This window comes from Stomoxys calcitrans, chromosome 2 (genome assembly GCF_963082655.1).
Source record: "Stomoxys calcitrans chromosome 2, idStoCalc2.1, whole genome shotgun sequence".
In the NCBI taxonomy this organism is placed as follows: Eukaryota; Metazoa; Arthropoda; class Insecta; order Diptera; family Muscidae; genus Stomoxys; species Stomoxys calcitrans.
Window position 1 is genome coordinate 163,725,637 of NC_081553.1, and position 14,428 is coordinate 163,740,064.

The 14,428-nt window shown below is 39.6% G+C and overlaps 1 protein-coding gene across 1 annotated transcript in view; it reads right to left on the minus strand.

Moving 5' to 3' along the window:
* Positions 1-13,618: 13,618 nt before the first annotated feature.
* Positions 13,619-14,428, minus strand: part of LOC106084264 (uncharacterized) — a 39,698-nt gene continuing 38,888 nt past the window's right edge. The window contains exon 4 of the mRNA XM_013247838.2: positions 13,619-13,900. Within this exon, the coding sequence (XP_013103292.2) occupies positions 13,764-13,900 (137 nt within the window). The 3' untranslated portion in view covers positions 13,619-13,763. The remainder of the gene's footprint in view (positions 13,901-14,428) is intronic.

Genomic DNA, 14,428 nt, shown 5'->3' on the forward strand with positions numbered 1-14,428 from the left:
AAATACTAAAAATAAATAAAAATAAATCACTAAGCTGCAGTATTCCATTGCAATAACTTGAAAACGACTGTTCTGTGATATTAGTAATAAGTTTAGACTTTATATACTTCCCTCAAAGTGCAATTATTTATATTATTATATTTTCTGTGTCGTGGTGTCCAGTTTTTATAGTAATATAAGTAATTCAACGAAGATGTAAAATTAATCGAACTTCAATAAACTCTGTCCTGATGAAGTTGGAAAAAATAACCAACGAAACGTCGAGAGAAAAAATGAAAACGATTTGTTTTATTTAAAAAATCCTCAACCTGACCAAAAAAGCCCATCAACAAAACAAAAAAACATTAAAGACCAGATAGTTCAAGTGGCTAGCTTTACTCGTTCGAAAGTTAGCGTGTTCCTACAGACAGATGGTCAGGCGGACGGACATGGCTAGATCGACTTGAAATGGTATGACGATCAAGAGTATATGTATATACTTTATGGGGTCTTAGAAGCATATTTCGAGGTATTACAAACGGATTGGCGAAGTAAGTAAGTAAATGTTGATCATTCTTTCCTCGTTTTTATACCCTCCACCATAGGATGGTCATTCTGTTCGTAATACCTCGAAATATGCATCTAAGACCCCATAAAGTATATATATTCTTGATCGTCATGTCATTTTAAGTCGATCTAGTCATGTCCGTCCGTCCGTCTGTCTGTCGAAAACACGCTAACTTTTAAAGGAGTAAAGCTAGCCGCTTGAAATTTTGCACAAATACTTTTTATTAGTGTAGGTCGGTTGGGATTGTAAATGGACCAAATCGGTTCATGTTTTGATATAGCCGCCATATTAACCGATCTTGGGTATTGACTTCTTGAGCCTCTAGAGGGCGCAATATTCGTCTGATTTGACTGACATTTTGCACGTGGTGTTTTGGTGTCACTTCCAACAACTGTGCTAAGTACGATTCCGTTCTTGGATCTTGACTTCTTGAGCCCTTAGACCGCGCAATTCTCATCCGATTTGGCTGAAATTTTGCATGAGGTATTTTGTTATGACTCCCAATGACTGTGCCAGGTATGGCGCAAATCGGTACATAACCTGATATAGCTGCCATATAAACCGATCTTGGGTCTTGACTTCAAGAGCCTCTAGAGAGCGCAATTCTCGTCCGATTTCACTGAAATTTTGGACGTAGTGTTTTGCCAACAACTGTGCTAAGTATGATTCAAATCGGTGCACAATCTGGTATAGCTGTCATATAAACCGATCTTAGATTTTGACTTCTTAAGCCCATAAAGCGCGCAATTCTCATCCAATTTCGCTGAAATTTTGCATGAGGTGTTTTGTTATGACTTGCAACAACTGTGTTAAGTATGGCGCAAATTGGTTCATAACCAGATATAGCTGCCATATAAACCGATCTGGGATCTTGACTTGAGCCTCTAGAGGGCGCAATTCTCACCCGATTTGGAAAATATTTTGTACAACGGCTTCTCTCATGACCTTCAACATACGTGTCTAATATGATCTGAATCGATCAACAGTTTGATACAGCTCCCACATAAACCGATCTTCCGATTTTGCTTCTTGAGCCCCAACAAGGCGCAATTCTTATCCGAATAAACTGAAATATTACACAATGACTTCTACAATGTTCAGCATTCAATTCATTTATGGTCCGAATCTGACTATTACTTGATACAGCTCCAATAGCATAATAGTTCTTATTCAATATTTTTTGTTTGCCTAAAAAGCGAAACCGCGCAAAGAATTCGTCGACAAATGCGATCCATGGTGGAGGGTATATAAGATTCAGCGGCCGAACTTAGCACGCTCTTACTTGTCAAACATTAAAAACTCAGTGAATTTTTATCAAAAAAATCAATTATTATATATATTACAAATCAATGGCTAAATTTGTTTTCTCTACAAGAAAGTAATATCCAAATGGTAGCCTAGATTTCCCTTAACTATTGTTTTTAGTAAGTTACGATTTCTATACGTTGTAGCCCAAATCTCACCCGGGTGGGATCTTAAAATACTTTTTTATCCCACTATTAAAACAAATAGTATTTTATTGGAAAAAGAGGAGGTAACTTGCGTCACTTGGAGGCCACCGTAGCGCTGAGGTTAGCATGTCCGCCTATGACGCCGAACGCCTGGGTTCGAATCCTGGCGAGACCATCAGAAAAAATTTTTCAGCGGTGGTTTTCACCTCCTAATGCTGGCAACATTTGTGAGGTACTATGCCATATAAAACTTCTCTCCAAAGAGGTGTCGCACTGCGGCACGCCGTTCGGACTCGGCTATAAAAAGGAGGCCCCTTATCATTGAGCTTAAATTTGAATCGGACTGCACTCATTGATAAGTGAGAAGTTTGCCCCTGTACCTTAGAGGAATGTTTATGGGCAAAATTTGCATTTGCAACATGCGTTACGATCCATAAAATAATATTTAATTGTGCTTGTAGGATGAAGAATGTGTTCCCATATGGCTAGGCATGTGCCTTTGTCCAACTCATGCAGAATCTGTCTTAGCGAAGAAGCTGGTTGACTTTATGCAATTTTTATTCCTGGTACATCAAGAAACAGAAAGCAACAAGTTATCATACCTATAATGTTATAATTGCTGTGCTTTATTTTAGTACTGGATAAACAAGCTGTGAAGAGCAAAAAAAAACGCAAACAAAGTTTCCAGTGCTAGTCTGTTTGTTTGCCATGGTATCGCCAAACAAGCGTAAATAATTTTAAAATTAATAAATAAAATTTGCAAAACATATGTGGGCATAGGAACCAAATAAATTGTTTTATGCACGTACTTTTATAAATAATTGATTTTAATTTTATTTTGCCATTCACAATAGAGGATATCTGCGGGTGGCCACACTTATTTGTGAAAAACATGTCATAGCTATCCTGGCGACAGATTCTACATAAGCCTGCTTGGTAATTTATCCAGAACTTCATTGTTCTGGATAGATGTCGATTTCACACAAATTTCATTGCACTGCACTATATCGTACTAAAATAAAACACAGCTAATGTATTGTGGTCTGGTGGACGGCACTCTGAAAATCTACTTACTATTCAATACTCGGCCGTATCCAAAGTATGGTTTGTTTGTGCATCACGTCCGAATTGAGGACGACACCATCGGGACATTGTGGATAGACAAATGTTGCGACGACTACCGTGAGGATAAGAAAGCTATCTCTTTGGTCAAGCAGCAGCTAGGGGCAATGTGTATTCCTTAAAACTATGTCCTAAAACCCAAGCAGTGTCTGAGCCGCTTTTTTTAAAAGTGGGGAAAATCGCTTTCGTCTCCTTTGCTAAATTTGTTTTTTTGCATGTATTGGGTTGCCCAAAAAGTAATTGTCGGTAATATAGTAGTAATATAGTCGGCGTTGACAAATTTTTTCAACGGCTTGTGACTCTGTAATTGCATTCTTTCTTCTGTCAGTTATCAGCTGTTACTTTAAGCTTGCTTTAGAAGAAAAGTGCGCGAAATTTAGTTTACATTTGTTTGTTTGGCGTCAATTTTAATAAGGGTACCACATGTATTGAAAGAAATTCATTTAAAAAACCGAATCAACGCTTGTGATATGCACCTTAAACGCAATGAATTCGATCCGTTTTTAAAACGAATCATAACTGGAGATGAAAAATGGATTGTTTACAACAACGTTAGTCGAAAACGATCATGGTCCAAGCATGGTGAACCAGCTCAAACCACTTCAAAGGCTGATATCCACCAAAAGAAGGTTATGCTGTCTGTTTGGTGGGATTGGAAGGGTGTGGTATATTTTGAGCTGCTTCCAAGGAACCAAACGATTAATTCGGATGTTTACTGTCAACAATTGGACAGATTGAATACAGCCATAAAGGTGAAGCGACCAGAATTGGTCAATCGTAAAGGTGTCATATTCCACCAGGACAAGCTAGACCGCACACATCTTTGGTCACTCGCCAAAAACTGAGTGAGCATGGCTGGAAACTTTTGGTGCATCCACCATATAGCCCTGACCTTGCACCATCAGACTACCATTTATTTCGATCTTTGCAGAACTCCTTAAATGGTAAAACTTTCGGCAATGATGAGGCTATAAAATCGCACTTGGTTCATTTTTTTGCAGATAAAGGCCAGAAGTTCTATGAGCGTGGAATACTAAATTTGCCAGGAAGATGGCAAAAGGTTATCGAACAAAATGGCAATCATTCTAAGTTTTATTAAAAATGCATTTAATTTTTTTTTAAAAAATCCGCAATTACTTCTTGGGCAACCCAATAAATAACAACCAAACACAAACCTTGTTGTTGTTGTTTTTAATTTCATCGTTTCCTTTTTTATACGTTGGAGTCCAAGTTCCTAAAAAATATGTGTGCCCCCCATTCAAAAACAACTTGTAACCAGTGTTGCCATTCAAGAAAAGTGTATTCCACAATATTTAAGAAAAGTACTACCGAACTTGACCAAAACCTACCAAATGTTCTGCAAGCTAAAAATGCGGTATATGTTTTTTACCGACCACCGAAGAGTTGGCCATTTAACAATTTCATTTGCCCCACATCAAATTATACATTCTCAACCCTACAAAGTACACATACTAGATCTAGATTTTATACTCATAGACGACCTAGACATGTCCATCCGTTTGTTTGTTGGAAACACTCTACAGTCTAAAGCTCAGAGATGGTCTATATCTTAATATATTGGGTTGCCCAAAAAGTAATTGCGGATTTTTCATATAGTCGGCGTTGACAAATTTTTTCACAGCTTGGGACTCTGTAATTGCATTCTTTCTTCTGTCAGTTATCAGCTGTTACTTTTAGCTTGCTTTAGAAAAAAAAAGTGTAAAAAAAGTATATTTGATTAGAGTTCTAAGTTTTATTAAAAATGCATTTACTTTCTTTTAAAAAATCCGCAATTACATTTTGGGCAACCCAATAGCATCCCTTATACCGATCTCCCGATTAGAAATCTTATAAGTTGTATTATTGCCTTGATTTCCATTAACAAACGTGCCGAGTGAAAATGCAACGATCTCGCGATTTAATAATTTGAGCTCAGAAATGCACTTTCACTACCCATTTTCGCCGTTACAGTAAGTTGCATGGTCCCTTCAATATCTGAGTATGGACCAGATCTGTATGCTGTTGCCATATTGCCCTGTTTTCGGATTGAAGACATTGAACGCACAAAAGCCTCATTTTCTATTCCAACGTGATATGGAAGCGATCCCTTAACATTCCTAACAGTTACAGTCAATTTCAGAGTTACGCCCTTTTTCCTGAAATTTGAAGTAGTGAGGCCCGTCGTTACAATATTTGGCCCCTCTGCACTCTTAACAAATACACAGAAACTACTGAAAGTGAAATAATTTGGAGTTATTTATATGTTGGTAAAACCTGCCAAAAATTGAGGTCAGCCTACCAACTTACCATGGCGTAACAATTTAAGGTGGTCCCATTTGTACAAAGACCACAAATCATAAGGTGCAATCCGCCATCTTGCCATCAATCTGATCGACGTTTTGCCAACACACATAAAGAAATTTGTGTGCGTGTGTGCGTACATGAGCAGAGAATATGTAAGAAAGAAGATAACAACAAAGAGAGCTCAAACAAAAATCTGTCATCTTAATACCGTCAAAGCTAGCCGGCTGCTAACAGCTGTTCGCGTGAGACAACCTTTTTAAATCCGCCTTGCCAACCTACCAAGAGAATAAAAACCTACCAATTTTGGTAGGAACCTACCAAAAACGACAACACTGATCGTAACCCATTGAAACAATGTAACATAAAATGTATTTATGTAGATCAAGAATCAAATCTAAAGTGCAGTGAAATCATTTGTTATTGTGTATTGGAGAAGGTTTTCCTATATGGTCAGACACGTGCTTTTACCCAATTCATTCAGAAACACTCTGCGAAGAAGTTATTAGGTTAAGGGCAAAGATTTTCTCCTTTTATTGTTGGAGGGGAAAAGTGGTTGGAGGTTCTATTTTGAAGTTTATTTCAACTTTCCCTTACAAAGTATGGAATTGTAAATGTAGCAGTTTTCTCAAAATTATGTAGTTGACCCAGGTGGGTCTTGGACTACAACGCTAATAATCACCTTTGGTCGTGCGAAGGTTAACGACGCACAGTGGCGCGGTTTAAGTTTTTCCGTAGCAAAAATCATTTCGTTTAAACCGAATAAAGTAATCGAATAATTTAAATTTGATAGATTAGATGAATGTTAGAAAAGGGAGTTACGCCTTGTAGCTGCTTAGGCAGCATTTGGGGAAAATCAGTTTTAAGGTAACTAATTGGAATAAAAAGCCACCGGAGGCAACCGTGGAGCAGAGATTAGCATGTTTGCCTACGACGCCGAACGTCGGGTTCAAATCCCGCGTTAACTTTAGAAAATTGTTTAGCCGTGGTTATCCCCTTACGAATGCTAGCTATATTTGTGAGGTATTCTGCTATTTTAAAACCTCTCTACCAAGTGGTGTCGCCATGCGGCCCGCAGTTCGGATTCGGCATAAAAAGGAGGTCCCTTGGCATTGAGCTCAAACTTTTATCGGACTGCATATCCCCCTGTTCCTTAACGGAATGTTCATGGGAAATGTTCATGTGGAACAAAAAAATTGTTTTTATCAATTATAGAATTATTGGGTTTTTATATCGTAAAATTATTAATTATTCATATATACACTATATACACCGATCTCCCGATGTAGGGGTTTGAACATATAAAACGCATTATTTATTTGATTTCACAGATATTTGGAGGGGAAGTTGTATTTATTAGAGCTCTACACCTCCTTGCTGAGTATGGTTCAGATCGGACCCTATTTGATGGGGTTGCCATATAGACCCATCTCCCGACCGATTAAAGACGTAGTTTTCCTCCAATTCGAAAATTGTAAGAGTGAGTTGTGTTAGACTCCTCGACATCCACACTAAGTCAATGATGGGTCGGACCCTAATTGGATATTGTTATCATATAGCAGACATATAGAGCGATGTCCCGATAAAGCCACATTTTTCATTTGATTTCGCTGAAACTATGAACACCTCGAAATCCATGCCGAATATTGTAGAGACCGGTCCATATTTAATTATCACGTTCATGGGTCATCCCTTGTGCCTAGGATGCCCAAATTTTACATACATCTCAACTTTGACTATGTTAAGTTTTGTGTAAATATCTCTATCCGTCAAAAGTTCTGGAGCTATTCCCAAGATTTCTTAGTCAAGGACATGCCCTCCATACGAGGGTTGCTATATAAGTTTCTGTCCTAGGCAACACCAAGTGGTGCTAGGTGTAATATTACTTCCATTGGAAAGTTTAAAATTTTTTAAGCATAATCGTACTTAGAACGTTTTGATGTACTACGATCATTTGCTTACAGTGACTTGAAATAATTAATTGGACAAAAAAAATGGAATTAATTCGTCAATATTTTCTCGCGACCATTTTTCATAACTTTCGGCTTGGATTATCACGGCAAGAGTGCATTGATGAACTTAAATCTTTGTATGGGGATGAAGCATCATCCTATAGCACAGTGAAAAATTGGTTTAATGAATTGAGTCGTGGCCGACGCTCGCTCAAAGTTGAATTCCTTGAAGGTCGTCCAAAAAAGGGCGTTGTACCAGGTAATATTGATGCCATGCGTGAACTTAAAATGCAAGATCGTCATATGACACTTAGGCTTTACAGATCGTCGGGATTGGATTTATTCCGACTTTCTTTGGCTGTGCCGACTCCCGACTATTCGAAAAAAAATGTCGAAAAATCCCGACTTTTGCAGCCAACACAAACATTGACGGGTTGGGTGTATAAATACGAGGTACCTTCTTTGGTGCAATCGCTTTTGTACATACGAAGCACTTGAGTCACATCCATGCATGTATCTGTCTTTTTGTTCTAAGCACACTACTGTTTCACAAATACTGCTATAGGACGGAAACTTGGTTCAGTGTTGTTTAAGGTTCCGTTTTATTTTACTTATGGTAGTCGCATTTTTCATCCCTTCCAAATCAATGCCAAGTATGGGTCATAGTATTGAGAGCGGACAACAAACCGATTACTAGCTTTGTTGTATGTCCATAGTGGCATGGGGCAGAATAATTTCCACAGCCAATTCTGAGTGGTACACCACAGCAGCCCTCGTCCAATTTCTTCAGCTATGTATTTTTATGTACGGGCAGCTAAACACTTTTGTTTAACAAGTAAAAGCGTGCTAAGTTCGGCCGGGCCGAATCTTAAAAACCCTCCACCATGGATCGCATCCATCGAGTTCTTTGCGCAGTATCTCGCAGTTTTTAGGCAAACAAAGAATAATGAATAAGGACGGAGGAGGAGCTATATCAAGTTATAGTCCGATTCGGGGCTCAAGAAGCAAAATCGGGTGATCGGTTTATATGGTAGCTGTATCAAGCTATAGATCGATTCAGGCCATATTGCACACTTATGTTGAAGGCCATGAGAGAAGCCGTTGTACAAAATTTATGCCAAATCGAATGAGAATTGCGCTCTCTAGAGGCTCAAGAAGTCAAGTTCCCAGATCGGTTTATATGGCAGCTATATCAGGTTATATACCGATTTGCACCATACTCATCACAGTTTTTGGAAGTCATATCAAAACACCTCAAAATTTTAGCCAAATCGGATGAGAATTGCGCCCTCTAGCGGTTCAATAAAATTCAAGATTTGAGTGATTTGGACCATACTTCGTACAAATATTGGAAGCGACACCAAAACACCAAGTGCAGAATTACAGCCAAATCGGATAAGAATTGCGCATCCTAAAAGCTCAAGAAGTCAAGACCCATGATCGGTTCATATAGGGCTATATCAGGTTGTAAACCGATTTTAACCATACTTAGCACAATTGTTGGAAGTGATATCAAAACACTATGTGCAGAATTTCAGTCAAATCGGACGAGAATTGCGTCCTCTAGAGGCTCAAGAAGTCAAGACCAAAGATCGGTTTATATGGCAGCTATATCAAAACATCGACCCAACCGACCTACACTAAAAAGAAGTATTTGTGCAAAATTTCAAGCGGCTAGCTTTACTCCTTCAAAAGTTAGCGTGCTTTCGACAGACAGACGGACGGACGGACATGGCTAGTTCGACTTAAAATGTTACGACGATCAAGAATATATATACTTTATGAGGTCTTAGACGAATATTTCGAGGCGTTACAAACATAATGACGAAATAAGTATGGGTATACTTATTATTATCCTATGGTGGAAGGTATAAAATCGAATTTGACGCCTTATATTTGTATGTTAGTTTGATTGCATGTTACATATAGGCTCAAAACGGCTGATGGCAGAGTTTGGCCCACCGATGGATGTAGGGTACCCAATTTTTTGCTATGCACCTGTATCCCTCTCCGCGCCAAAGTGCAACGGTTAGCATACATATACAGTGTTGTCGTTTGGGTTTTTTTTTACCAAATTCGGTCGCATAGATTTATTAATTTTAGGATTTGTTCGGATGGACGGTCTAGATCGATTTTTGTATCGTTTAAGATTCCTGAAAAAGATAAAAACGATTTTTATTTCAAGAAAGCAACGGTCAGTTAAATTTTAGTGCAAGATTTATGTGCCTTCAAACCATGCTTCCACTTGGAGCAAATCTAGATATGCGACGAGATTTCGAAAATGTTGCAACGAGGTTTCCCATACATTTCCATACATTTGGCTGGAGCTTTCTGAAAACATGACCAGCCAATGCAATCGTTGTATTGTGATACGTGTAACAATGCTATCGTCGTTCTATTGCTCATATAGCTCGTGATTCATACGACGCCTATGTTCTCCATTAAGGCAAACTGGTCCATATATTTTACGAACAATATTTCTCTCAAATACTCCGAGCACTGCCTCGTCCGCTGTCACAAGTACCCATGCCTCGGAACCATATATTGTACAATAAAAACACGGGTAGTATTAATGTCTTGTGTAGTGTTTTTTGGCCTTGTTTCTTAACTGCCTACTTAATCCAAAGTAGCATCAGCTATAATGATACTGGCATTATTCTTCGCTTGATTTCCAAACTGGTGTCATTTGTTTCGGATACGGCGGTGCCGAGGCATTATTCTTCGCTTTATCACAAAACTGGTGTCATTTGTTTGAGTTACGCCGGTGCCGAGGTAGATAAAGTTACTGACTATCTCAAAGTTGTGGTTATCAACTTTCTCCATTTTCTTTATTTGATCGGTTGTACAAAGCGTTTTGGGAGCTGAAACCATCCATTTCGTCTTATCTCCATTTACTGCCAGACCATTTTCATTGACTCGCTTTCGAATCTTTCAAAGGCTACATAGGCATAGGCGACTAGCATGCGTTCTCTTGTGAGAAGTGTGCCATATCTATTTACATCTGCATCTCGTATAATCTTCTCCAGCAGTATATTAAAGAGATCACACGAGAGGCTGTCTCCTTGTCTGAAACCTCGTTTTGTATTGAATGTTTCGGAGAGATTCTTCCCAATTCTTACTGAGGAACCTGTTTCAACAAATAGCATCCTGCAGAGTCTTATCAATTTTGCGGGGATACCAAACTCAGACATGGCTTGAAATACCTTTGATCGTAAAGGGCTATCGAAAGCGGTTTTGTAGTAAACGAAGAGATGGTAGGTGTTGATTTGTCCTTCTCTGGTCTTTGCCAGGACTTGGCGCAGTGTGCGGCTTAGACCTGGTAAATCCAGGGTGGATTTACCAGGTCTAAGCCGCATTGATGGGGCCCAATTATCTCATTGACTTAAGGTTTTAATCTTTTACACAGTAGGCCACCGTAGCGGAGAGGTTAGCATGTCCGCCTATGACGCTGAACGCCTGAGTTCGAATCCTGGCGAGACCATCAGAAAAAAATTTTCAGCGGTGGGTTCCCCCTCCTAATGCTAGCAACATTTGTAAGATACTATGCCATGTAAAACTTCTCTCCAAAGAGATATCGCACTGCGGCATGCCGTTCGGACTCGGCTATTAAAAGGAGGCCCCTTATCATTGAGCTTAGTGGAATGTTCATGGGCAAAAATTTGCAATCTTGTATGCGAATAAGTCACTTATTCCTCTGTTGTTGGCACATTCCATCTTGTCTCCTTCCTTGTGTACGGCGCATAGTATGTTGAGGTTTCAATTTTCAAGTATGCGTTCTTCTAGCAAACAAACTGATGCATACGCCTTATCAGGTTGTCGCCTCCGGTCTTAAATAGTTCAGCGGGTAACCCGTCGGCTCTTGCTGCCTTGTTGTTCTTCAGTCGGGTCACAGCTACTTGAACCTCATTCTGACTAGGGGGTAAACATTCTATACCATCATCATTGATTGGTTCTGCGGTTTCCTCTTCGTCGCCATTGTCGAACTTTAGCAGTTGTGTGAAATGCTCGTTCCATATCCTCAGCACACTATCTGAGATTTGGTAGGTTTTTGAAAATTTTTGTCGAAAATTTTTTTTATATTGTTGCAACACTCTCCCTGACAGACAGACATTAAATTTTTGGAGAACGTATTTCTGAATTCCAAAGACGCCCTGGGCTGCTGTGTGGCTATTCTGTTCTCGCAAGAAGAACAATTTCACGCTGGGTTCCTATTTCTTTCAAAACTTGTCTGAATTACCAGGTGTGAACGTTCGTTAGGATCAAGCAAGCATCTTCCTTCTTCTGTTCCTATGATATCACACTAAAATTAAAGTACATTTTGATTTTCATTAAAAAATGGATATCTCAAATTTGGTTACTTACTTCGATTTAGCGGTAAGAGGATGATATGTAGTTATCCTTATGCTGAGTACATTTGTGGGGTAATATGACATGTAAAAACTTCTACCGAAAGAGGTGTCGCAATGAGGCACGCCGTTCAAGCTCAACGATAATGGGCTTCTGTCATTGAGCTTAAACCTAAATCTCATCTTTTAACAATGTGCGGACCGACACATTGACCCAATCCTTAGACAAGTACCGGGTGGACCCGGTCCTTAGAGACTGGATAAACCATATGCTAAGGAACAGGTGGATGAATTGTGTGTCCCATGGCATAAATATAAGGGGAAAGTGGCACAGGGCACGCCGAGGATAGTCCACTGGCTCTACAGGAGCGTGATTAGACCAGTACTTACTTACGCCTCAGTAGTTTGGTGGACTGCTATGGAGATAAGGTGCAACATAAGGACCATCCAACAGGTTCAGAGATAATGTTGTCTTGGCATAGGCGGAGAGATGGGGACCACGCCCACTAGGGCACTGGATACTATTCTAGATATCCGACCCATTGACATACAGATTAAGTGTGAGGCATCCACTGCGGCTATGAGACTTAAGGCAATGGAAGAATAGATTGAGGATGAGAGCTGCTCATACCATCGCGGTATAATCGAGGCGACGATAGAAAACCTAGAAGGAAGGGAAGAGGTTTACGGTGATGGACCTTGAAGTCAAGTGCGAGGCACTGCTGCCATCGGCACAGTCTTGCATTGACAGACTGAGATTTGTTTTAAACTGCCGGACCATAATACGGTCCTGCAGGCGGAGATCCGGGCGATCACGGAATGCGTGAAATGGTGTGGTGTTAACGCGAGGACGTCGAGTCTGAACATCTTTACCGACAGTAAAATTGCCATAACGGCAATAACAACCAGGACGGTAATTCACGAACAGTCATGCAGTTTAAGAAGGAGATAAACGTCTTCTCTGAGGATGGTAAAATCCGCATCGTTTGGGTGCCAGGCCATAACGGAGTAATGGAAATGAAAGGGCAGACGATTTGGTGGTGACGGCCAGAGGACTGCCGTCAATAAACTTGGTTAACCCAAAACCTTTCAGGTCGACGCAGTCCGAGTTAGTCCACATGCAACATTGTGGAACAGCGAAATGATCGGTAGGACGGCGATGGATCCCCTATGGGGGGATCCAGATTGAGAGAAGACGAGGATATTACTGAAAGGAAGTAAGAAGGAGGTCAGTATAGCTATTGGTATCATAACGGGACGCATAGGACTACGAGCTCACTTATGTAAAATCGGTGCGGCAAGTGATAGCATGTGTAGGACATGCGGGGAAGATAATGAGACATTGGAGCATTTCCTTTGTCATTGCCCGGCTTTCGCGTCTAACAGATAACGACACTTAAGTGGAGACACAATACCAGACATGAACTAACTTAGGGGAGTGGTATTGAAAACAATTAGGGATTTTGTAAGTAGCACGGAATTCCTAACTTAAAATTGTCTTTTTAGACGTTACTTTATAGATTTTAGAGCGCACGGCAAGCCGATTACTGGCTGAGGTGTATGTCCATAGTGGCATGGGGCGGATTAATATCTGCAGCCTCTTTTCGTCAACCTAACCTAATGGAATGAATGTTCATGGACAGATTTACATTTGCATTTAATTGTTTATTTTTTATATATTTAATAATTTGCTTAAAACTGACAAATTGAATCAGTTAAACTCATAACCTATGATTAGTTCAAAGAACTTCCATTATATTTCTGATCATAAAACGGGAGTCTAAAGCGTAATTACTCTCTAATTGCACATTCAATTTCCTCTTTTAAGCAGAATTACCAATTTTGTAACTGCCGCGTAGAAATAAGTTATCGTGCTGAAACTTCAAAGATGTTTTGTAATTCTTTTAAGTTTGCGTAATCGCAAAAATATAGTTTATTGTTAACATTACTAGTATGTAGCTATGTATGTACATATTTACACGATAGGTATGCATCAATGGCTTCATGCATAAGTGTGTCTTTGTTGGGATTCAACTGGCTATCTTCACTGAATGCGAACATTAAGTGGATTTAAGATACGTCCAGTCATTACAGCAACATCCAAATCTCGATCGATAACGAAAAACATAAACGGGTGATTAACAGATATCTGCGTTGGTTGCGCCTGAGCTCCAGCGTTACCTGTGAAAAAAAAAATAGAAAAATTCCATGAAAAACGTCTCGGTTCAGGTGGTACATTGCAAATATGTTTATAAATGCAAAGTATGAAGCAATTGATGTTTCAACAGGCTCAGGTCGTAAGGTGTCCGATAGTGCAAAGTACGCCGACTGCAACCGATGCGCTCGATTAACTTATTAAATGGTGTACGTTAAGCTTTGCATTGAAGATGGTTGAGTATATTGCCATTTAAGATACAAAAATATCAATAGGTACTTATGCGTTGCTTAGTTTTTTCCTGTTCACATTGGAAGATTATTTGTACGAGTTCAAATTCTAACAAGTTAAATCCATTTGTATCTGCAGTCATGTGTAATAGCAGTCATCAAACTAACCCATGTGGAAGAGTCGTGTAACCCAGGCGGATGCGCAGTTCATCCCCAGCCTTTAAGAGCAGGTAGAATTTTCGATTCAGACAAAGGCACAGTCAATAAAACGAAACGAGGTAAGCGGGATGATAACCAAAATAAGCGAAAATATTGCAAAGCTCA